Source organism: Leuresthes tenuis, unplaced genomic scaffold, assembly GCF_036924035.1.
Source record: "Leuresthes tenuis unplaced genomic scaffold, fLeuTen1.0.hap1 SCAF_4, whole genome shotgun sequence".
NCBI classification, from domain to species: domain Eukaryota; kingdom Metazoa; phylum Chordata; class Actinopteri; order Atheriniformes; family Atherinopsidae; genus Leuresthes; species Leuresthes tenuis.
The window spans coordinates 13,813,894-13,839,112 of record NW_027325358.1 but is presented as its reverse complement, the minus strand read 5'-3'; the positions used below and the strand labels follow the sequence as shown (position 1 = coordinate 13,839,112).

The 25,219-nt window shown below is 42.5% G+C and overlaps 2 protein-coding genes across 3 annotated transcripts; one reads left to right on the top strand and one right to left on the bottom strand.

Annotated features, from left to right (window-relative positions):
• The first annotated feature begins 756 nt into the window (after nt 1-756).
• soul5l (heme-binding protein soul5, like) lies at nt 757-18,571 on the top strand. Of its 2 annotated transcripts, XR_011915372.1 has the most exons (8): nt 757-875; nt 1,692-1,751; nt 2,608-2,689; nt 2,789-2,909; nt 2,997-3,136; nt 3,898-4,061; nt 4,491-5,713; nt 18,560-18,571. XR_011915372.1 is itself a non-coding variant. In XM_072384683.1 (7 exons), coding segments are annotated over exons 1-7 (1,059 nt in total). In that variant the 5' UTR covers nt 757-873; the 3' UTR covers nt 4,981-6,837. The 2 variants fall into 2 exon arrangements, 1 of the variants encoding a protein (XP_072240784.1); XM_072384683.1 differs by lacking the exon at nt 18,560-18,571 and having other exon boundaries at nt 4,491-6,837.
• Nucleotides 8,300-24,325, bottom strand: LOC140305713 (calmodulin-regulated spectrin-associated protein 3-like). Its single transcript, XM_072384682.1, has 19 exons — nt 24,109-24,325; nt 20,189-20,466; nt 19,817-19,957; nt 18,715-18,804; nt 18,305-18,340; nt 17,700-17,747; nt 16,582-16,720; nt 16,055-16,194; nt 15,501-15,594; nt 15,321-15,372; nt 15,044-15,105; nt 14,921-14,951; nt 12,334-14,767; nt 11,953-12,074; nt 11,507-11,793; nt 11,305-11,404; nt 10,470-10,582; nt 10,233-10,351; nt 8,300-10,097 (listed from the first exon to the last, which is right to left on the bottom strand). Exons 1-19 carry the CDS (start codon nt 24,242-24,244, stop codon nt 9,765-9,767), a joined length of 4,755 nt encoding a protein of 1,584 aa, XP_072240783.1. The 5' UTR covers nt 24,245-24,325; the 3' UTR covers nt 8,300-9,764.
• Nucleotides 24,326-25,219: the final 894 nt, after the last annotated feature.

The following is a 25,219-nucleotide window of genomic DNA, read 5'->3' as shown; positions in this document are numbered from 1 at the left end:
TTTGGCTCCCTCTCTGCCTGGTAAATGCTATTGTCTGTTGAACTTAACAACCACTGTAACAGGGGTGCTGTTGCAGCTGCTCAACCATAAATTACAGCTCACAGTCACAAACACACTGGGTGCTTGTCTGCTTTTTGCTTTGAGTCATGTCAACATCTTGAGGTAGGTCACACTTTTCAAGCCAGTCTCGTTAGTTATTGCTAATCTGCAAATGTTTAAAATGAATGATGAAACAAAGACAATAACTGTGTCCCGTCCTCTTTCTGATGTGTTGCACCATTTCAGCAGCTTTCCGGGATAAAGCGGCCATGAGAGGGCCTAATCAGTTCATTCTTTGTCCATTTTCGGCTATTAAAATGTCAACAGTTAGAATGATTGTTTTTCTCACTTTTGGTTGTTTCTTGAAACAAATTTGGATGTGAAGACGTCACTTTGGACGGCCAGACATGGACAGATTTAATGTATGGAAGAGGAAAAAATAATTAGAAGTATAGATAGAATATAGATATAGAACTAACATTGCAACATTTTTCTTTCAAGTCGGCTTGAAACCGCCATCATAAGTATAAATGCAGCTTGGAGTGTCTCAGTTATGAAGAGCGTAGATTCGAGGCTCTCACGTCCTAATCCCCCCTTGTTTGATGCACAAGGTGTTTTATTGATGATGGCGGATTTTTGGCAGGCACATGTCCTCTATATCGGTAGTCGGCCCCTCCTTTCTGTGGGCTGTGGGCGGGTCCTGGTCCCCTCTCCTCACTGCAGTAAATCCACCGGCTCCCATCCGAGTGCAGCAGTCTGCAGTCTCCACCATCTGCTCCTCCCTACGCTCCACTGGCAGGTGGAAAGCTCCCTCATACACACGGGGCCGCGACAATGTGAGTAGTTGATCTAAATAACAGAACACTGATGATTACTTTTGATAGACTGTCATCTGCAGCTCATTTCTAACGACTTTTTTTTCTCAGCCCGATGCTCAGGTAAAGTTGATCTTTGCGTCTTTCTTCATCGGCCGTGCATGTAGGAATTGAATTGCCACTCATTGTTTTTACAGGCTGTTGTTGGACTTGAGCAAAAACACAGAGTGAGGATTTGAAAGTGACTTGGTCAGGTTTGACTGTTGTTTTAAACAAATCACCCTTTAAATGAGACAATTCTTCTTAAAAATAGATCAATTGAAATAAAAATAAAGAAAAGCGCGTTCTGTTCTTAACCAGATGTTTGGTTTAAGAGGCTTTTAAAATCTCCCAAAAGGCTTTGATCAAAAGATGGTTTTCAGCGCTGTCCCTCCTTGACCTCAAAACGCCTTTGATTCAGAAGACACAGCCTGATGATGCAGCAGATCTTTCCTGTCTCACCTCTGTGCGTCGCTCCGGCAGCAGGAAAACGTGTCCCGTTTCATCTCTGCAGTACCAACTCCGGAATGCTGCATCCTGACGCGCAAACTGGCACAATTAAAGTCTGCGGATCAGGATGCCTCACCTGGCGTTTTCACATTTTTCAGATTGGTGTTTTTGTTCATTTTGTCCTCCATCATACACCTCATCATACACCCATTCAGTCAGCATTTTATACTCAACCTCGAGAATTTATTTTGTTGTCGCTCCTTATTTTCAATGTTTTTTTTCTTTCTATGGCGCATGAACAATAGATCCAGTTCAAATAAAAACATGTGAATTGTGTGTCTTTTCCAGGGCTTTCATCTCACTCTTAGCCGTTTTGACCCTGGTGGTTTCAGCTGAAGGAAGTGTTGGGTAAGTTTAATGTAGGGTTGCATCTACATGTTCCAAAGGGATGGCATCCAAATCCATCTGTGACACTTGGGCTGCTCTGTTATGGCAGCGTTTTAAACTGCATAGACCCGACACCAAAATCTGACAGTCGTGGTTTTTTGCTGATTTTTTCTCTTCCATCAGGTCGATATTTTTGTTCTAGAATGACTTGACAACTTAATGGATCAGTATTAGATTTCACTCAAAAATTCTTGCGCCCCTTGGGAATTATTCTCAACAGTTTTGATCTCTTTACTTTGATCTAGCAAATTTTTACTTTGTCTAGCACTTTGACTTGTGATCAATCAGAACAGCGATGACATTCCCATCAGCCTCAGCTGTTTGTTGTGTTTAATGCTTGTCAGTTAATGTTAAACTAAACATTTGAACTGTGAAACATCTAAGCACCATCAGTTTAACAGCGAGCATGTTAGCATGCTGTATGTGGCTAACTCAGACCTCATAGAGCTTCAAGCACTGGTGCACATTGCCCTCGTTTTTAAATGTATTGTAGTACTTTTACAGCTTGTTAACTATAGACTTCCAGTTCATCCCAAAGGGTTTGGACTAGATTGAGGTCAGACGAGGCTTACAACAATCGGTTAGGTTGCTTTGCACCACAGTGCGAGAATATCTCTTTTTAGATTTGGTTTTCTATGTGTTAAAAAAAAAAAGGTGACCTTCTCTAAATTCGGAATATTTCTAAAAGGTCTTTGCGTCTGGTCACAATAAGGTTTCCTTATTGCCAAGCTCAATTATTGAAAAATGGATGTCTACATGTTTGCAGTCATAGTGTTGCTGAAAAATAAATGTGAAGTCTTTTGTCACTCTGCTATAGACTGAGTACCAACACCAGCTTCTGCACAGAGTCCAAGGAGTGTCTGGAATATGACCTGGTCTGCAAAACAGACGAGTATGAAGTGAGTGGAAACCTCCATCAGCCAGCTCAAATACTCACATTACCTGAGTGCTTATCTCTCACTCACTGTGGATTGGGTTGTGTGTTTGTGTGTGTTCAGGTGCGACACTACAGCCCCACTCGCTGGGTGTCAACAGATGCCGAAGCCTACTTCATGGGGGTGGGTGCAGCCATGGCTTTTAGGAGACTTTTCCAGTACATCACTGGAGCCAATGAAGGAGGTCAGGAGAGGACTGGGCAGGAGAAGTAAAATCCACTTTGACTGAGTGTGTTTGTCTCTATTTTAATTGTGTGTGTGTTTTGGACAGGCGTTCAGATGGAGATGACCGCCCCTGTCCTGGTTAAGATCCCAGAGGAAACCAAGATGTGGGAGCCGGCTATTTACACGTTGAACTTTCCGCTGCCTGCAGCTTATCAGGACAAACCGCCTACCCCCACTAATGACAAGGTGAGCTCACAGGTGATGACGGATGTGAGGAGCCTTAATGTGAAAATTGGTAAAAGAGTTTTGCTTGGGTGAAAAGCTACCCTTTCCTGTAATCAGGTCAAACGCTGCTTATCCTCCCACGATTTTAGTGTAATTTGATCAGTGATTTTTGCTTTGAGCTTAATAGAGAGCAATGATGAATGCAGAGTATTAACAGTCTCTGACTCCAGGACTGCATAATGAAAATTTGTAGTGCAGGCTCAGGTGGATATCCTGTTTTATGATTGCAACATCTAAATGTGGGCTTCACAAACTGAGAATATAATACCTGGCCCAGTGTTAGCAGTAGGACTTCTGCAGCTTTAAGGACTATTTTAAGCGTGTCTACCAAGGCACATTTATAGTCAATCATTTTTACCTTTGAATTGAAGTAACTTTTGCTGTTCAGTCAGTTAACTCATCCCTTTGGTACATTTGTCTTCTTTATTTGTTGTTACAAAGCAGCCTTTTGCCTAATCTTAACCATAATTAAGCTCAGAGGACATAAGATTTCAGATATTCTCATTAGCTCAATGATTCATATGAACTGAAAGTGATATAATTATCAAATATTTTTTACAAAGTTCAAGTGAATCGGTGTTAAGTTTATGATTTCTTGCTCTCAGTTTCATACTCTGCTTTGATATACATGGTTTTCTGTGGATTTTAAATTGTCTGCAGCATATCAGTGATGTACTGTGGCTGGTGTTCTTGCTGATGTTTTGTCCGTGTTGCCTGCAAAGCTGTATTTCACCGAGATGCCAGAGATGGACGTGTACGTGAGGAGTTACGGAGGCTGGATGCTATCAGTCACCTCCAGGCTTCACGCTCACCTGCTGACTAAAGAACTGGAGAGAGTGCAAGCTTCCTACAACCACAGTTATCACTATGGAGTTGGGTATGACAGGTATGAAAAGCATCCGTTTGTCCCCTCACTGCTTTCTGGGATTTACTCGCAGCCATTTCATACATGAACTCTGCAACACAGTCCGCCATCTTTCGTACTCATTAAGATTTCTGTTGACAGCTCTCTATCTGCACTTAAACAAGTGATCAAGCAAGATCTATGTGAGAGATTTAATGTTTCACTTTGGCATTTAAAACTATATTTTCTAGTGCCATCAATGTAACTGTCACTATGTGATCTGTGTGATTAATGCCAGTCGGTATTTGTGAGCAAAACTTAAATACAGCTATATAAAGTCATTCATTTAGAGAATTGTGTGTGACCTTAAGAAAATCAGTCATGGTGGCTCAGACTCACACTTTACATATAACTAACCTGTGTCCATTGCTCTGTTGCTCTTTCCTTGTGTGTATGTGTGTTTGTGTGTAGTCCCTTGAAGCTGCTGAACAGGCACAACGAGGTGTGGTACGTGGCTGAGGGGCATCCAGTGTGCACAGACCCGCAGGAACCAACTCCTGTACATATTCCCCGGCCAACTCCGTCCAATTTACCCGCAGACGCCCCGTCTGACCCTCTCCCAAACACACTCTCCGATTCGCCTTCATTCACTCCCTCCAACATGTCCTCAAACATGACATTCAACTCTTCATCACAGCTGCCTCCTGACACACCTTCTGTCGCCCCATCTAAAATTCCTGTCAGTCTTCCCTCTGACCTGCCTGCTGAGTCCAAATTCAGCCATCCTCCACCCTCTGCCCACATCTCACTGGACCTTGTAACCAACTCGTCCGATCCCGTCTCTGTGAGCCCGTCACTCGAGCCGCAGCCTGATGCTGGCATGTGGAACAGCACAGCCCACAGCTCTGTGGACACGCAAGCAGAGCACAACACTGAGGTTGAGCCAGACAACACCCAATAGCAACAATCAGATTTGATTTGAGCCCCACTCTAGGTATAACAACCTGAAATCTAAATTCAAACCAAACACTGGAGGTGTCATGGAGCGTGTTTGATCGATACACATGTTGCTCTTTTTGTCCTGTCTCTCTATTTCTGTGTAATACACCAACTCCTCTTTACAGCACTTAATGTTACATATGATCAGTCACAGCTTTGCACCTGCAACTTCCTGTATGGCCAAACATACGCCCTTCCACTTTGTCGTCCTGAGGTTATCAAACAGCTGCATCATAGAATTACGTAAGCTGTATGTGTTAGTTTAAAAGTTAGTATTCAAAGTTATCATGTTGATGAATGAAGCTAGCACAGAGGGAACAGATGTGTTCGTAACAGCAGTTTAACCCAAAAACCGATTTCACTTGAAAACTGTGTGTAACTGATAAACATAATGCTGACCAGAGTAGTAGAAACTGACCTATCTTAATGTGGAGTTTGACACAGTAGTTAGTGATTCTTGAAACTTTCTGTCCAGTCTTAACCTCCTCTAAGCTTCATCGGTTACTGTCATGATGCTGTATGTGTAGCAACAAATTGGTGAATCTTAATCAGTTTAATGTGCATGTTCGTTGGGATCTTGGCTGCAGTATTAAGCCTTCCTGCTAATAGTAAAACTCTCCAAATTGTCATTTATATTTTGTCCTTGGTTCAAGTTTTTTCCTCCTTTCTCTCAGTATAATTTTGTTTTACAAAATGTACGCTCATTTGTTTTTCAGGTAATTAAGAGAAATGTAACACCCCTGGTAGTTCAGGTATTCTATTGATTGGAATGACATACAATCAAATTAAGTCGTATGTATATAGCATCAAATCATAACAAATGTCATCTTTTGCACTTGAAAGATAGTCAAATTCAAGCTAATTTTAATCCAATTCATTGTAAACAATAAATAAACATGGATTATGACGCAGTGAATATGAACAGTTTTTCACTTGTAAACATGGCAACAAAGAAAACAAGAAATAAATATTTAAGTAACCTAATCCAAACAACTCTGGCATTAATAAGATTAAAAACATTTCCGCTTCTCATCTATTTAAGTATGGCTCACATTGTCCCTGACTGAAAACTCTAAATCTATTAAACTGACTTTTTCCTGTCCATAATATCCCTTGTCAGTGGATTCTTAAAGAAACTGGTAGAGTTTTTGACTGCTAGAGGTGCAATGCAGTAATGAGAAGGCTTCAGGTGTATATGCTGTTCTTATCAGCAGTTGAAGGATGAATATTACTGTGAATGGCATGAGGTCAAGGATGACATAATGTCTGTTATTTCAGCAGAGAATGGTAACACTTGATGGCAATATGTTGCCCTTCTAAAGGAAGACGTTTCAAGTCGAGAAGAAAAATGCCACAAGTTGATGTAAGGGCTGCAGGTGTTTGGCTTCTGGGGCTGCTCTAAATGTTTTCAGGCCCTAAGAAGATACCAATTTTTTTGGGGGAAAAAAAGTTGAATGTTAGCAAAACTGTGACTCATTATGAAATAAATATCACGGATTAAATTTATGTAGTTTATGCACAGAAAATAAAGCCCTAACTCCACTCTTCCCCACATGAAATCTGTCAAACTTTTTCTTTAGATCTGTGAGGAGAAAATGAATCCACATTTCCTAGCAGAACAGAAACTGTTCAGCATACAGTGTGACACTGCAATTTATTTTTAGTAGGACTGCACCAAAGATCCCAACGAATCACGCCTGCCCAAACCAATGCAAAAACATTTATGTATACTGGTAAAAAAAACGTTCCCTACAATGCATCTCAGAGCGATATACTGAATGTTCTGACGAAGGCGCAATAAAAAACAAACAAACTCTTATTTGTCTCATTGTGTTACTGTTGGTTTTGACTTTATAAAAAGAATCTCTCTGATCTACAGTGTCTTATTGTCATAGCTTTTTAGGATTTTAAAATTCAAGTTGTTATAGGCATGAGAATAACACTTTGGCAGGCACCAGTTCACACACACACATCATTACTGTGTTCAGTCTCTGTTAGCAATACATTTATTATTGCCTTCTAGTTTTAGGCTTCAGGCTTTACTGCAGCAAAGCACATGTTCAGAAAGTCCAAGTTTCTGCTGTCAAAATGCAGATTTGTGCTTCCCATTTTAAAATCTATGAGTCAGCTCCCGATGCTGTATCTCACCCCTCAATTTACATGGGCCTTGATTAGACTCCTGAGGCTGCCTGAAGACTCCTGTGCAGAGGTCAGGTCAGTCCTTTAGCCACAGACATCTGTCTGTCTGTTGTCACATCGTATCAACACATAATATCTGCCACACTCACTTCAGGTTACTGGTTACTACTACTTGACATTTTTGCTACTTGACATGTGTGCTGACCTTGAAACTAACATATAAGCAAACCTCGTTAGATGAGCAGTCATGTTTGTCAAAATGAAGACCCACTTAACGTACTGCAATGTAAGGCCAGAAAGGAACTCGGAATTTTGTGCAAACTGGAACTAAAGTTACCTTTAAGTGATTGGCTGGTTTTCCCATGTGAGATAGAAAATTTACTATAGGTGTAAAGTCTTTTGTTTGCATGTCTGCTTTTTCCAAAAAAGAGAAAAAATATATAAGTCTAATATCCCCTGAATAATACCAGTTTGCTACCAAGACTGACAGACAATGGGGATTAAACATCTAACACCTTCACTGCAGAGATACAGTTTGAAATTAAGTGAAAATTTTAAAATGTATCGAATTACCCGAATTGTGAATTACCCTTTAAATTTACACAATATTATTCACAAGTGTGGCTTAATCAAAATTAAATAAAGTCTGACAAATAATCCAGAAATCTGAAAGTACAGCAGCACTCCTGGTCATCTGTCATGAAGAAATTGGTCGAAACAGAAAAAAAAAAAATCAAGACTGAGTGCGAATATTTGTTTTACAACTTATTTTACATGAGGTCCCAGAGCGGAAGGAAAGGAATGGAATGGGGCCACAGCAGTGATCCAAACGGTGGTGGTTTCTCAAGCTCCTAATCTTCTGCTGATGAGCAAAACATCGCAAAGGCAGTGACATCACTTTCATCTTTACAGTTACCCCCCACCCAAAAAAAACAAACTTAAATGCTCTGAATTTAACCCAGTTTGTATCAACTGGACAGGGACATTTATTTCCATATAAAAGAATAAAACAGCCATTTGGGACGGAATCTTATTCCCAAGGTTGGGCGCTATCAGAGAGCAGCCACATGGGTGAAGAAGAAAATATCAAGAAAGGGACGTGAAAAAGTGAGAGGAAGAAAAAGAAAGACAGAGCAAAGTACCTTGATAATTTAAGTTTAATCCAGTTTGTCATTTCATACATCTATACTGGTCTGAAACACACCAGTTAACAGTGTGCACTCCATCAAAAGTGGGAATGGGCTGAAATAGCGTTCCATCAAATCTGAGATCTGCTTATTAAATTCTATCAAATCTCTCTTTTAAGTCTTTTAAGATGGTCTATTTAGAAAATATGAACTGTTTTGATTTGACTCCAGCGTGTTATCACTTCTCTGTGACATTCACTAACCCTGTCCTGATTGGAAATCCCTCCTCACCAGAGAGCACGACAATCCACCTCGAGCAAACGAAATGAAAATGTCATTCACTTACACTTAACATTTCAGTTTATTTCCGCCCTGTTCATTCATGCAGTGTTGTTGACAACCATTTCCCTGAGTTAGCACTTGTTTGTACACTGTATGTCAGTTTCCTTTGCAAATGACTCTCATGTCAGAAAGAGGCAAAAATCACTTGTGAAAGAAAGAATAATTTGGGGATTCAATAGCAGCAGACCTAAGAACTATTTCAGAAATAGAAGAAGCTATCAGCGCCCATCCCTACCTGACAGTATGGCAGTCCTGTTATCTCTAAATGTAAGCATGTTGTCACACGTCATTCATCTTCTGCTTTCGTGTCATTGTACAAAAGTTATTTAAATAAATCTAATGCTCACATACCATCAGATGATTCAAACTACATGTTTTCGCTATAATACTATTTCAAATGAGCTTCTACCAGACACAGTAAACGACCATTCATGCTGTAGTCCTCATCTCAGAAAACCACCCACAGATATACCGATGCTCAAAAAAGCAAAGTCTTTTTAATGTCTGACAAAGTGTACCTCTGCATCACATGTTTATGGCTATCTTTCATTTTGCAGAACAAATGTGCTTTCATCCACCTAACTAACAGTTGTTGGTAGAAAATAAAAGTCCAGCCAGTCATTCTGACATGAAGGTACTTTCTCTTTTGTTTGGCTTTCTCTAAGAAGGACCGTACTGACGGACTCCACAGAACCAGAGAGGGCCACAAACTGGGCGTTCTGTGAATGTCCCATTTTTTCCAATGCACAACTGAGTGGTTTAATTTTCTTTAAAAGAAAAGTTTAAGTTTGTACTTCAAACAATTAAAGTATATTGTAAGTATGAGGCCTTTTAATAGGATCTCCCTTGTGTGATTAACAATAAAAAAAACGTCCTCTGAATAAGTTTGGATCTAATCTCTGAAAGTTGTGCGGTTGACATTTCGATGGGCATGAAGGGGGATAGACGTAATCTTTTGCATTTTCTAACAAAGATCTGAGGACAAAAGAAGTAAACTGGCTATATGCACACACGTGGACCCGTGTGTGTGCACATAAATCAGGAAACTACTTTTATGTTTGACTATTTTCACTTTAATTACATTGTAATTATAGTGTTTAATTTAATGATAAGCCAGCGTGATATTGTTTTCTCGTCATCACTTGGAAGAGACTGTCTTCTTATTAACAATGCTTGCTCTCCTGCTTCCTCCTCCTCCTCCTCCTCCTCCTCCATGCCAAAGATGACTGGGGATAGTGAAGGCATCGACACTCATGCCCATGGTTTTCGAGGGGATGGCACTAAACTGCTTCCTATCTGAGCTGTATTTGTAGATGGATTCCACCTGGGTGGAGCCAACTGTCCGCGGTCCCACTCCAGCCAGTCGTACGAGCTCTTGGGTGTCGGCGTTCATGGTGTAGACGCCTCTGAACTGACAGCTGGAGTCGCGGAAGAGAATAAGGAAGTGGTTGGCCGGACTCTTCTCCATCTCCTGAGTTTGTGGCAAAATGAAGAGGACAAAGAAAAGATCATACTGGTTGTACTTTCACTCTGCTTGTATGATTTTCAAACACAAATGAAAGTCTGGAGGCTGTGGCCGATAGGAAAGCAAAATGTGAACCACTACCTCAACTATCTTGTTTTTTTGGGTTTCGTTGACTTTCCCAGCAAGGCAGCAGCGAGAGAGAGCGTTGTGAATGATGAACTTGTTGGACTTGAAGCTTGGTTCTTTGAAGAGTTTTGGACCTGAAAACGGTAAAACAGGTACAGTCACTTCACAAACTCAATTAAAATGCACGCAGGCACTGCAAACAAGTCTTAAAGAGCCAAGAGAGCTACTGCAGTGTTTACAGCAGGTGTGTACCTGTGTATTCTGGGGCCGGCGAGGTTCCATTGGAACCAGACTCCCAGTCCTTGTCTCCATTCTGGTTCGCCAGTCTGCTTGGTGTCCCACTTCGTGAAGGTGAACCAAGATGGCTGCTCGAGAGACATCAAACAATGAACCAGTGAGCCCTCACCTCATTACACTTGACAGCTGACTGTAGGACAGTGAGCAGTAAGTGGAGTGACACTCTTGTTACCCCTTTAAAAATACAGCCCAGACAGTTAAGCAGAGAGCTTTAATAACTACCATCATGCCAACACAATGTTCTTCACTATATCATTTCAGAAGACAAAAAGTATTTTTATAGTTTGTGGATATCACAGCAAGTTCACTCCAGGGTAAGACAAATGTCCACAAACCTCAATGAACTGAAGCAACATAAAGAAGAGCAAGCCAAAGATTCTCCACAATGATCTGAGAGACTAGTGACATCACACAGGAAATTAATAATTTATGTTATTGCTGCTAAAGATGGTTCTATAAGCTGCTGCCGTCTGCATTTTGGCTTAGCTTTTGTTAAAAAACTGTAGACATTGACATAGTATAACATGTGTTGTTGGTCATCCGAGGCCACATGAACTTATGTTCTAGAGAAAATACATCTTTTTTCTTGACATCCTGATACAAACTTGGATCTCGCCAGCAAAAGACATTCATGGGGATCCATGACGATCCATTCCTAATTTTACATATTTATACTATCTGAAAAAAAACAAGACCGCTGACCAGAACTATTAAGTGATTCACCTGTGGCTGAAACAAAGATTACAAGTGAGAGTGAAGAGGCACAGAAATGGCTTACACATCAGGATACCTGTGGGGTTTCTTTGTGGGGTCATAATTATTGTTTCCAGGCTCATCTGTGGCTACAAGGTTGAGTGAGGAGTGAGAGTAGACTTTTGTCAACTTAGAGCCTGGGGGAACAGATGTTAAGATGTTACAGTTAACATTTATTTGATTAAAATAATGTCCAAATATCATTAAGTTGAGTCACCCTGTTTCACTCTTGGACTTACTAATTGCTCCCTTGGCAGGACTCAGAGACAGCTTTGTTTCCTCTCTGGTCATGCTGCGAGGCCTTGAGCGGGATTTTTTAGCTGATGATCGGCCTTGGTTGGTTGATTTCTGGCGAAGGACTTTGTCAAGATCTTCCATGATTCTGAGCTGGTGCCGTCGTGCGTACTCCTCCCGTGTGAAATCTCCACGGCGGACCGGAGTAGCTGGAGGTGTGGGGGAAGGCGAGGCTGTGCCCGCAGGAGGTGTGCCGGAGGGAGATGCTGCTCTCCTGTCTGAAGATGCCGATCTGAAACCAACCGAGAGGAATAGGATTACTTTCACATGCGTGCAGCTTGACTTTGACTTTGGATAACTGACAGATTCATGCACAGCAAAGTTTGGATGCAAACAGCTGGCTACGTGAGCATTCAGTTTGTACAGATGATGAAGTAAATGTGTGTGTCACCTGTTTTCCCTTTCTTGCTCATGCCACTGTCGCCTCCTCTTCAGCTCTTCCGTCCTCTTCTGCTGCCTTTCCAACAGCAGCGCTCTACGCTGGGCCATCTCCCTTTCACTGTGAACCTCCTCCTACAAAAACACAAGCACACCATCACAGCTGACGAGGGTGTGGTGGCCCTGAGGTCCAAAATACGACAAAACTCAGAGAGAACCAAAAACAAGTCAGTTGTGTTTTCTAAAATGCTGCTTTGTCTTGTTTTTTTTTAAACGTTGTTGTGTTTTCCACTGTTTTGTTGAGTTTTCTGTCTCTGACTTTTTTTGTTTTGTTGCTGTGTTTTCACCTCAGTGTAAATGACAAATTTCTCGTTCATAATCTCCAAACACTCACCTTGAAGAAGAATCCAACTCCTCCTCCTTTGTCACTCTGCTCTCCGCTTGGCTCCAGGATTTCGGTGTGTGTCATGTGTTCTTCTTTGGATTCTTCAGTTTGCTGTTCTGGCAGATCACTTGCTTCTGTAGCCAGATTGAGACGCTCGATAGGATCCAAAGGTTCTGCAGAGAGTCCTCTAGCAGATTCTGTGTGGTCGCTCATAGAATCAGAGGAAAACTCTTGCCCCTCATCAGTTGGTTCATCACTGACCCCCTCAGGCCCACCAACAGATGTTAACGACACTTCAATCAGGCTGCAGGTCTTTCCGGCGCGTCCATCTCGTCCTCCTTCGCCTCCTGCGCTGTACGCAGCAGACAGGGACAAGGTGTCACTCTCAAATGAGCACTCAGAGGGAGCACCAGAGCTGCTGCCTCCAACAGCTCTTGGTCGCTCATGTCTGAACTGTGGTAAGACTGGCAGCCCCCCTACTGCTTCTACATCCTCCTGCTCCAACTCCAGGCTGAACTGGGTGGGTGTCTCGCTCGAGCCTGTGTCTGAGGTGCTCTCATCTGGCTGTGGCTGCTGGGCAGGCTGAGGCGACTCTTGAGGAGTCTGGGGTCCACCAATACGGAAGGAAGAGGAGGTCTGGACTTGACATTTGCTGGGGGACACACGTCGCAGGTGGGGTAATGTGTCTACATTCTGGGTTGGTGTCAGGGCACGATTGAGCGGAGGGAACTTAAGTTCGGAGGGTCGTGGGTGGGGCTGATGCTGGAGACGCGGGTGATGCTTGGGGCTGCGGGGTGTGGAGGAAGAGGGAATTTTAGTGCGAGGAGCTGGGCAGGAGGAGGAGATCATAGTTTTTGGAGAGGGGGAAGAAGAAAGAACGTGAGAGCGCCGTGATGGAGAAGAAGCAGGGGGTTGATTGGGTCCAGCAGGAATCATCCAAGCTTTAGTAGTGCTCTTGGTAGGAGTCCTTGTTGGGGTTCTTGGTGGTGTTTTTGTTGGGGTGCGAGGAGGGGTTTTTGGTGTTGTTTTGGTATTATTTCTTGGAGCAGATTTAGGAGGGGTCTTGGGTGTATTTCTGGGTTTTTGGTTGCTCATGAGCAGCTGTTGCTGTTCTGTAAGTTTCTGCATGTCCTTCTGTAGTGATTGCAGAGCTTCACTCAGTTTCTGCACCACTTCATTGTATTCCACAATGACAGATTCGCCTGCTTTTTCGGCTCCTTTTTCTTTCTCTGCTCCTTTTTTACTTTCAATGGAGAATGTGACTTGTTTCTCTAACCGAGGAGGGTTGGAGGCAGATGGCTTCTCTTTTTCTTTTTCCTCCTTCTCCTCCTCCTTTTTCAGTTGTTCCTCCATGTGAGTGAGACGCTCCTCGAGGGTGAGATTATCCTCCTCGGCTCCCTCTACTCCTCCTTCTCCTTGCTCTCTTTTCAATTGAAGGAAAGCAGTTTTTCCAAGTCTCTGTCTGTGCTTGGCAAAAATAGCTTCAATGCGCCTTTTTTGAGCTTCAATGCTTTTGCGTTTCTCCTCAAGGCGAGCTCCCAGCTCCCAGGCCTCAGTGCTTGGTTCAGGGCCTCTGGTACCCAGGCTGCCCTGGTGACCTGATGTGCCTGCTAGTGTGGAGGGGGTGTGTGGAGTTCCTGGGGTTGTTGGGGTCGGTGAAGAAGCTGCCTCTTCACCAGGAGCAGCAGGATGTTTTCTTCGGTTGTCTCGTCGCTCAGCAAAGCTTGTCATGTGTGGACTATTGTTGGTACTATGGTTTCCCTGGCGACCGTTAGCAGGTCGAATGTTACCCGGGGCGTTTCTAGGTATCTCATCAGATGCTTCAGAGGAGTCGATGCTGCCATCTCGTAGAACAGAGTCATCATCACGTGACATATCAGCGCTCTGGCCTGATCTCTCCCTCCTGCCTTGCCTTTCAGTATCACCAGCTTCCCCTCCGAGCGGCCTATAGAGGCCTTCTGTGCGACAGGGAGCAGAGCTGCTAAGCTGAGGATTGTTCTCTTCAGGGCAGTGCAGAAAAAAACCTGCAGGTGCTCCCTCAGGACGCAGCCTTGGCTCAGGCCTGCCTACTAGCACTCCTCTCCCACTTTTCTCAGCTGTTCTCTCCTTCTTACGATCTTTGCTGCCAGACATATGAACTACCTGTAGCGCCTCCTCAATGGTGGGCAGCTCTCCCAGTGGTGCATTGTGTGTATATGGGCCCCAGGACGACCGCTGCGATGGGGCCGATGCGCTAACCAGGTGGCTGAGGTCTTCAGGAGGGCTGTACAGGACATGAGTCATCCCTGCTGCTGTTGCCGGTGAGGTCATTGCAGGGATACCAGTGGCGAGGTTGTCAGTGCTGACAGAGCGAAAGACAGAATCTATTGGGTTTCCCATGACAATGTCAACATCACTGTCCAGGCCAAATGGGATGCTGAAAGTCACTGCAGACAGTGGACGACTGCAGAGAGGTGGGTGACGACAGAGAGATGGACAAATGGATGCCAACAAGCATTGAAAAGCAGAAACCACAGAAGCCAAAGTAAGGGGATTAAAAAATTAAAATATGAATGCAACACAACATTTATGATAGAAAACACACATTTTCATCTACCTCATTTGTTTCTTTGTCCAACTCTTATTTTCTGTAAAGAAAATAGAAAATAAATGAGCATATGAAAGTCTGATGTAATCTTTAATTGTAATCAGATGCATTATAAAGATGCTTTCATCCTACCTGTTGACACTGGAGAGGAGATGGGCACAAAAGGTTGTTTGAAGATGAAAGAAGGACAGCCACTGAAAAAAAACAATTTATTTTTTATAATTTTGTGTCTGTGTTTTTGATTCCAGGTCCGAGGAGTTTCCCTTGGCTTGTCCAGGTCCCGACTGACTATTATTTGTTGTCTTGTTGTTGTTTTCTTGCTACTGTTTAAGCTGGTTTATCTGGTTTAGCCTGATTTAACTAAAATGTGTGTGTGTGTGTAGGTGTCGTTTCGTTAGCAATCTGGTACCTGTTGCTGTTACCACTGACAGGACTCGTACAGTCAAGTAATCCTGAAACATCTGAAAGATACAGACTCACTTCAGCTTCAGGGTCTGATGATCTCTATGATGATATTTATTTGTTAAAATAAGCACACAGCCAGTACAACAGTGGTGGAGGTTCTTGTTAACATGCTGAATTTACAAACCTGTTAGGTCAATAGGTTGTATTGGCTCGACAAAATCTGGCTTCTTAACCTCAAACCACTCCAACAGTTCTGCTATGAAGCTCATGATGTTTAGCTGAGGAAAAAAAAAACATGTTCGGGTGACCATGAAGCTGACACATGTCAAACATATAATGACAGGACCATCAGCATTCATGACTGTGGTTTAAGGGGACATTAAAAGCTAACAAACTGTCACTTTAAATGAAAATGTGACAGATTAGCAAGAGTCCAAAGAGCCCAAAGTGGAAAATGCTATATTTTCAGAAGTGATGACTGTAAAATCTTGCTTGCAGAGTCATCTCGTGGCTCCTCTGTGAGCTTTAATCCATCACAGAGCACAAGGAGACTATAGTGAACCCGCCAAACCAAACTGGAATGGTGAATGTAATCAATGTCTAACCTTTCCCCCCACAGACATCAGTTTTTCTCCAGAGTGTGCAGAGAGTACAGTTTCTTTTTAAACTTAAGTACACACACATGAAGATGTTTGCATGAACCACCTACGGAGTAATGTCACAGATCATTATGCCTACATGTAGGGCGGGCGGAGCGTAGAGTAGGTCCTCCACAGCGAGGGGACAGCAGCTCTGCAAACTGCTCTCACAGAGCTCTTTGATGAGCTGCAGGTTGTAGACACTGTCAGCCACTGACATTGTGTCCTTCAGACACACATCTAAACACAGCAGATAAAAGGACATATCAAAACGCAGCTTATGATGTTCATGTATGTCTGTACACGTCTGCTTGTAGCTATCATAGACCTGTGCAGAAGTGGTTTGAACAGCAAAGTTCTCTAAATTTAAGTGGCTGAACATAAATGAAGACTCTGCCGCTCACATAATTGTTTAGTGAATTCCAAATAAAATGTAAAAATTATTATAAAGATCTACAGTAGAATCAAGAAAATTTCTCAGAAAATAATTTATTCAAGATACCTCATTTATAGAAAATATTTCTGCGATTGCCTCTCATTTACACTGTACATCAGCCAATTCTAAACTATTTCCAACCAGTACATCCATTGCTGTGTATATGGTAGTGTTTAGGTTTGTGTGTGTACCCTCAAGAGGCAGCAAACTGGGGCAGTAGTAATGCAACACAGCAGCAATTGCACAGCCATTAGATAGATCTTTGACCGCAGAAACCAGAGGAAAAGTGGGAGTCAGCTTGGACTGGACTTTGTCCTTCCTATAGCGAATCTATAGAAGAAAAAATAGGGAGGGTGGAGGAAGTTGAGACAGTGACAAAAAGTATTTTTCAGACAGGAAAAAACAAAAGATTAAGAGAACCTGTGAGATAAGCAGACAAGAAAATGCAGTTGTGAAATTAAATACAAAGGAAATGTTCAAAACACAAGTCATGTTTAAAAGAATCAAACAGACTTAAAAGCAGCAGAGGGAATATAAAACCAGCAAGGACTATCTTTCTGTTGGACAAGAAATAAAAGTGTTGGCTCAAACAGTGAAGCCAGCCAAGTTGCAGAAAGATGAAAACCAGCAGAAATAAAGCAAATGACCAACAATGTCTCAATTAATAGAAAAAAAAAACATTTGCACACCTATACACACACCAACCAACAGGTGCAGACCAAAGCTTTAAAAGAATAAAAATACAATGAAAAGAAAGCTATGGATGGAAAGTAGAAGTGAAAATGAGGATATTTGTCCTCCGGTGTCCATGCAGCAGAAACAGGCACTGATGACACTGTGAGCCTTCACTTCTGATCAGTAAAAAACTATATAATCAAATACAAATCCGTGAAATTTACAGTGCGCGTGCTGTGTTGCCATTTGACATCCAAATGACATAGAATACAAAAACAAAACCAACGCTGCCTCTACGGCTACGCAGCTATGTTGGAGGAGGGCAAAGGTGGCAGGTCCAGTATCAAACATCCAGCCGTGGTCCACCTCCTCTAACATGGCTTTGTAACACAAAACATAAATGTGGATAAACAGTGTTAAAAGCAGATAAGTTTGAATTGATCCATCCAGCCTCGGGGCTGGAGTGGAGATTAGATTGCAGTCAGTGAATCGGTCAGAGGTTGTTCGACAACCTGGGTGAGGGTGAGGTGTGGCGATTGATCAGTCTGTTAGTCAGTCTGTTAGTCAGTCGACTGCGTTGCTACGGGAGACGAGGAGGATGGGGGTGAGAAAAGAGCGAGGTGTTATACGTTACCACTGGTGGCTTATTCCCCGACTCCTTCAAACAAAAAGCGATAGCATGCTGGATGGGGGATGGCAGAGAGAGGGAAACAGGCATAAATGACAAGGGGGCAGGTCATCACGGGAACCGCCACACGACAAAGTCACATGGCTCTGCTCAGGGAGAGAGGAGCGACGGAGGAGGAGGAAGAGGAGAGGAAGGGGGCAAACAAAAGAGGAACGTAGGTCTTTTGATAACCATTAAAATTATATATTTTTAAACATTTCACCTCCCTCTGCTCCTCTCCAACATCCCATTCTCCCCCATTTCACTGATAATCTGGGCATTTTGAGATGAAACCAATGACTGAACGTAACAGTCAGAAACACCAATACAAAACATCCGTGTACACAGCATCATCATTTGATAACAATAAGAAGCTACAGGACATACGAAGCATCTAATTGCTCAGCTTATACACACAGCAGATATAAAAACAATAACCTTCCTACGTCAAGTGACTTTTCACATAAGAACATATAAGAGGTATGTGTGGCATTTCCAGCAGGCACAGTAAAAGTCAGCCATAGCAGATGGACAGACAGAGAGAAGAACAGACAAGAGAGGAGCACACTTACGGGAACTAGTTTCCAGTACCAACGGGTGGACTGACACTGTCAGAGAGTGAGGAGTGACAGAGGCAAACCAGGGGAGAAAACAGAGAAGCAGACCAAGGCTGATATTAGGAGCTGCAGCATCACAGCAATGAGACACAGTGCTTGTATAGAAGATCATCATGCGTATTAGTATTGTTTTTGTTTTGTTTTTTCAAATCCTGTAGGGGACTTCAAAGAAACTGCAAACTTCTTCAAATCCAGGCTGTTTTTTTAGAGGCTAAGCACCAGGTTTGGATTCAGGGGTTGGGTTAGGAATTTGGTTGGAGTAGTTAAGGTAGGTTGCAGGGCCCACAGAAATGTAGTATGTTAATGAAATCCCCCTCTGGGATAAAGAAATAAAAAGTATGCATTGGAGAGTATTTTTTTTTTACCGTTTCTTTAATAGGCTGCAGGTCTGTACATGTCTGTGACTTGGGGGTTTCTTCTTCTTCCTCTGTGCTTTCTCTCAACTTCTGGTTCAACTGAAACCACAAGAGAAATGTTGTGTAAGGAAATCAGTACACAGTGCTCTTTCTCAGGAAAGTAGCAGGGAGGTATTTGTCCAATTTAACTGAAAAAATCTATATCAACATGATACGCAACGTGAAAAGTAGACATTCATGTGAACCCAGACTTATAAAATACATAGTGAAGACTTTCTGAAAAATCAATAAAAACAGTCAGTATATACAAGCACATCATTTTCAAGGTTGGCGCCCAAGACAAGTGACATCAAATGTGAAATATGTAACAATCTGGCTTCTATTCCTGCAACTGGTGTTGAATAGGCATTATGAGACTACAAAGAAGACTACAAATTCGACCTTGTGTACATGTTGACATTTTTCCCAAGCCTAAAGATGTTTGAATTTGAAGGTGTTTAAGAGATTCAGAATAAGGTGACAAGTTGAGGAATACATTCAGGAGTAATTCAACTCCCAACTGCATTATCGAGGTGTATTAGTCCAGTTTTGAGAAGCTCGATTTTGTATAATTTCAATGAGTTTACATTAATTTTGAAAGTCTGGTTTTGGTTGGGCTAACACAAAAAGCAACTTTCGTCTGGCATTATGTAGGCGTACTTTGTCTGTGCCGTAAAATGAGCTACTGTGCTCTACAGTGTAGCAGCGACTCTTGTATATGTAGTGGTGCATGTTTTGCAGTCCCCCTAAACCACACGTTGGAGTCGCCATACATTGTTTTTTATTTCAGGTTTCATTAATTGTTTTCTGGGTTTATTATAAAAATCCAGAGGTGAAAATAATGTCACTAAACCCTGACAGATTACATTTGGTCTCTTCAGAAAAAGAAAAAAAATCCCACAAAACTTACCTTTGAAATCAATTTGTAAGGAGATTCTAATTTATTAAAATAAGATTAATTCCACTGATTGAATGCTCGATAGCTCCCGAAGTTGCTATGAAATTTTGGCATCTAAAGATGTTGGCTGTCAGTTGACATCAGCACTGTAGTCTGGTTGATTTTCGGCCTCACCCTGTTGACCCAGAAGAGCAGAGCGTTCTCCCACGGAGCCCCGACACCGATCTGCTCCGCCTCCGCTGCCATCTTCACATGGCCCACAGTCTCCTTGGCTGCCAGTGACATCAGCGAGTCAATAAGGGCGAGATGGGCTTTCTGTGCCAATCAGCGACAAAAGAAACACTTTTAGTAGCTCAGCATAGAGCGGAAGGCAATTTGATTGAGAATTAATAATTTGCTTCCTTTTTATATAACAGTATTTTCTCTCTTCCTCAACTGTCCTTTGGAAATATGTTCATTTAGCTTCAAACTGTGTTTTTAATTCTCATCTGAGTAGTACATGCAGTGGAGTGGTGAAACTGTCTGACGGGTTTCTGCTGCACGCACCGTTTTGATGGGGGTATTGCAAAGGTCCTCCTCTGTGACATCTGCATCCTGGACCTTTGGAGTGAAACCTTTCTTAATGAGGAACTGCAGTAGGGCTGAGTTTTCAGCCGGGGACCCCTGCGACGCCGGCAGAGAGACCCCATGTGCCTGTGCCAGCAGGGCCTGAGCCCGGCAGTAGATCTCAGGGGAGAGAAGCAGCTTGCATACGGACGGTTTGAGGTGCTCTTGTTCATATTGGTCCTTGTAAAGCGGCTCTCGAAGCTCCACAGGAACGTTTTCTGAAAAAAGCAGAACAATGGACGACAAATTACTTTGGCAATACATTTACTTGTCTCCAGAGATCTTATTTCACTTCCCATTTGCACCATCTGCAGGTCAACTTTTTTGAAAATCAAATTTTGTTAAATACAGCGTTATTTATGAGATGGACTATGACTAACTTTGTATTTGTCCCTAGATATCTGTGGCACCACACGGAAGTTCACATTTGGGGCTTTAGGCGAAACATCTGAACAACTATTTGAACAAGTTTTCAATTTAGTACAAATATCAACATGTAATAGCTGCTGTAAGCATTTAACTTTGCACCAGGAGCTATCTACTGTTCACGTATTCAGCTTGACCAAACACATGCAAAATAAATGACATTACCATCAGCTGCTGGGCTTGCGTGAAGAGCTTATTAACAAGCCATACTGAAACAAAGTGATAATAACAAAGATTTACTTATGGTAAGTAAATCACAGGTGTTGTTTGAAAGGTGAAGAAAGAAACAATAAATGACTAGATGAAAGAGTGCTAACACAATGTCAGAGAGGGAATACTAATCCACTAAAGGACATTCTTGGAGGTGTACGCGAGCAGAACCATGAAGCAGATTGAGGTGCAGTTACAAAAAATTTCTGGCCTTACTTCAGCTTTGTTGCCCTGACCTTTCAGATAGAAATCCCTTGTGTAACTCTGCTGCAGAGAATTGATTTCGTCCCTTGTAAAAGAAGCAAAAAAGGTTGTTGTGCAGGCTGCTGCAAAGTGAGTGCATAAACTAAGCAATTTTTGAACAAATCCAAAGGAATTAGGACTGTAGGGGAGGATAACGTCATCATCTGCATGAACAGCTCAGCTAGGTTACTCTGACAAGAAAGTATGTGTGCGTGTCAAGTCGTCTCAGACCAATAGGAGTGGGTCATTTCATAGACACACACACACACACTGTAGCCACAAAAACCCACACTTCCAAGGCTGACCCATATTCCCACTCTGGATAATCCTGAAAATGGGAATGGAATTCTTTAAGGAGATATCTGAGTTGACATCTCTCCCACTCACTCTGCAGTCAGTCTTCATTCCCTAACTGTTTCTCTTCTGCTGATTTAAATCTACACACTTCCAACTGTGATGAGTAATGAGGGCCACAAATACTTTTGCTTTCTGTCTCTCTGTGAGCCACTGTTGAAATGCTTTCCAATGGAACTCCTTCTTCCTTTCGGCTCATTTCTGTGTACAGCTGAGAGGAAAAAAATCTATCCAGGTCACTACTTCAACAAGAGTTTAACTACACACTGCACTGCAGTGTGACACTCACTGGGGTTGAACCCGTGCCTTTTATACTCTGCTCCGTTGGGGGAAAGAAGGGCTGCCATCACTATGGGAACGGTGGAAATGGAGTGCAGCCATTTGTCCCAATCATGGCAAAAGCAATGAGACAGGACTGCAGAGCAGGAACCAGTGAACGACCCAACATAATGCTAATTCCATTGAGAAGAAACAGAGTAGGCCTGTGAGGCAAAATAGCAGAAAGACATTCACTGTGTGGGTTTTAAGATCGATCGAGTGCTTGAAATCACAATAACTAATAAGATAATCTTATTGAACCTATCCTATTCTAATGTAAACATTTGTTTCCTATTGAGCAAACAGGTGTTTATCAGAGCAGATATTCCTTAGTTTCACCATAGATTTATCTGCTGATTTTTTTTTTTAAATCCACCTTAATATTATAAACATTTAGCAGCTAAAGTCGGAGTAAATAATGGTCGTACATTTATTTGGTGTTTCTGTTATCTTCAAGTGACCAAACTAAGGTATTGTAAATGTGTATGTTTGCAAATGAATGCAGATGTACATGTTTAGCTTTTCAGAGTAAGTTTTACATTTCCCCTCTGAGTATATATATTTGATGATTGTTAATCAATCAGTCTAATCTATAAGGTATGTATCTGATGCAGTCAGATCTTTGTGTAATACTGTAAAAACTTTATTTCCCCTTACTGGGAAAACATATACCACTGACATAATAAAACACCACTGACTATAACATATTCTCAACAGCAACAGGCACAGGAAATGTCATGTATTTAGCTCATTTTGATAGAAGTCAGCCACTGACTATGACAGGCCGACAAAATCCCAGCAGCATCAAAAATATGTGTGGGAAATTAATTCCATTTGTGGCTCTATAAGTGATATTTTCTTTAGGGCTTCCATTAAAATTCACAGAGGCAGCCAGAGGGCATTTTCCAGTCGACAGATAACAATGAAGCCTCCCTTCTGGAACATTTTCTCTCCTCTAGTCTCACTGACTGACGAAGAAATATTACACTGAGGTCTGCCTGCAGCCATAATGACAACAAAATGACACAATGAGCGAACACGCAACTTTTCAGCTGTAGTGTTAGATCAGTGGTCTGACATCCCGGTGTTAGCCAGCGGAGCTTAAACTTTGACACACACAGCTTTTGTGTACAGAGTCAGATCATTAATCAACATACAGTGTTAAACCAAAAAAACCCCAGAGCTGAACAGACAAAGTGGTTAAAAACTGTTTTCGTTTAAAAACAAATTGATGACTTAGGTTCCTCTAATGTAAGGATTTGCTGCTTTTCTAATTATAAATTCAATGAAACTGGATTTTTGATGGCAGGACCAATGGTCTTGACAATGTGATGAATCGATGATCTTGACACATAGATTCTTCAAACTGAACAAATCAACGATTGCTGCCCCAAGTGGGAATATCTAGAAGAATGATGTCATCCAAATCTAACATTAGTAAAAAAAAAAAAAAAAGACCACATAGATGACATCACATTTTTGTCTCTATGTCATCAAAATACTCTCCATGAAGCCTGAATGTACCTCAACTAAATGAAAGGGGACTGCAGTAAATCTGAATTGCTTTAATTTGCTTTCACCCCGTTCCCACACCTGCTTGGATATAGATAGATTTATGTGGGCTTATAGAAAAATATTTTCTTGCTTTGAAACTCAGATAAAATATCCTTCTGCACATGATTGAATAGATGCATATAGGACAGCTGCCTCTAAAAAAATACTCCATTGTCTTAGAAGACCTACTGTGTCACCTTCGCTATACTGCCACGCGCCAAAAGCTTGCGTGCGTGCGTAACACTGACACATATTTTATGTAGCCCTGACCCATTTGCATCTGCCTCACACACAAGCAGGGTATGGATCTTTGCCAGAAGAAGATTTACCCGGCTGAGAGCAATAAACCTTTTCTGTCCTGGTTAATTCTGCCTGGTGAAAATCTATCCACGGGCCTGATGTAGTCCGGCTACGACAAAAGGCTTTGTTGCATTGCAGCGCTGACAGCCCCCAGTTCCGTCATGCATCACGCATGACTGAGGAAATTCCTTCTGACAAGCCTCAAATTCTCATCAAAAAATGGGCCGAAAATCCTCCTCAGCGTAAGTAACCTACGTGGCAATAAGCTGCACACCTGGGGAGGGGGGCATATAGTGAGCATCAGGCCAGCGGCTGATCAGAATGGATACTAGCAGAAGGATGCTCGTGGTTCCCCGAGATGTCAAATAACAAATGAAGAGCGCCATACACAGCAGAATGAAATGTTGAGCGCCCCACCCAAGCGGCGCCTCGGTGATGCGAGGACCGGAGTCTACCTGCAGAGCCGTACGATTTCGACAGCAGCCACCGGACGCTGGCGCAGATCTTGGCCCGGTTGAAATCGTACTGGTCCAGCGGCTTGATCTCCGGCACCGAGAAGGTCTTCTTCATCGTGCTGGGAGAGTCCACCATGGCCGCGCTCAGCCGCACGGAAGACACGGAGGTACCAGCAGCAGCAGCAGCAGCAGCAGGACCGCACAGGGAAAATGTGTGGAGGAGGGATGGAGGAGGAGGGGGAGGAGGAGGAGAGATGGAGGAGGACCCTGTGATGTAGGCACAGGCTAAAAGGCATTAATAGGACACATAATGTAAAAATGTAAACAGCTTTTGGGAGAGGATGAAAACAGATGAATATGCTGGTCAAATTATTTAATAAAATGACTCACTTAAGCAACAAAAAAAAAAAAAAAAAAACCCGGCCCCACGCCCCCCCATCCCCTCACGTCCCCTCACGTCATACGTCGGGCAAAGCGCACGTCGCAGAAAAGAAGCTTCAAATCCCTCATGTTCGCCGCTGCGGCGCTTGCAGGCCTGAGAGTGGCAACATTCCTTTCAGAAACCCAAATGTAAGGAGACGCCATTCTCCAAGAGCAGTTCGAAGCCGGGAGAAGACACCCGTAACATTTCACAACTCCTCCACATGGAGGTGCCCTCGTGCAAGGCACCAACCTCTGTTGTTAGGCTTAAAAGTTCACATTCTGATGATTTAACCTCAGTTCTTACTCCCATTGGCTGTTTTTAATACTCATTAAGAGCTTCAGTGATAATAAAACATAAATAAGTAAAAAAGAAAATGAATAAAATACCTCATATGTTCACAGAGCCTGTGACCACCTGCCTCTTGCCCAATAGCAGCTGGGATTATGAAACTAAATGAGTCCATGGACTCAAGTGTCAGAGAGTGCCTCACCTGTCCTTCAGAAGACAAAAGCCAAGACTGAAAGAGACATAAACCAACCACAAATCATGCAGATACAGAGTTATGTGTACGTGTTTCCAGACGTTTTATTTTTTAACCAAATGTCTTTTTGTGGTCTGTCCATGGAGAGTTTCTGCTGATTTGGCCTCTTTCACTGGATTTTCACTATTACTGCAGCAATTTAACAT

What these genes read in the sequence shown, in the direction of transcription:
- soul5l (XM_072384683.1), top strand. An exon ending in TCAGCTGAAGGAAGTGTTGG is followed by an intron (nt 1,752 to 2,607) that starts GTAAGTTTAATG and finishes ACTCTGCTATAG; the next exon opens with ACTGAGTACCAACACCAGCT. An exon ending in GCAAAACAGACGAGTATGAA is followed by an intron (nt 2,690 to 2,788) that starts GTGAGTGGAAAC and finishes GTGTGTGTTCAG; the next exon opens with GTGCGACACTACAGCCCCAC.
- LOC140305713 (XM_072384682.1), bottom strand. Translation starts at nt 24,244, where the DNA reads ATGGTGGACTCTCCCAGCACGATGAAGAAGACCTTCTCGGTGCCGGAG. An exon ending in GAAATCGTACGGCTCTGCAG is followed by an intron (nt 20,467 to 24,108) that starts GTAGACTCCGGT and finishes TGCTTTTTTCAG; the next exon opens with AAAACGTTCCTGTGGAGCTT. An exon ending in ACAACCTATTGACCTAACAG is followed by an intron (nt 15,373 to 15,500) that starts GTTTGTAAATTC and finishes TGTATCTTTCAG; the next exon opens with ATGTTTCAGGATTACTTGAC.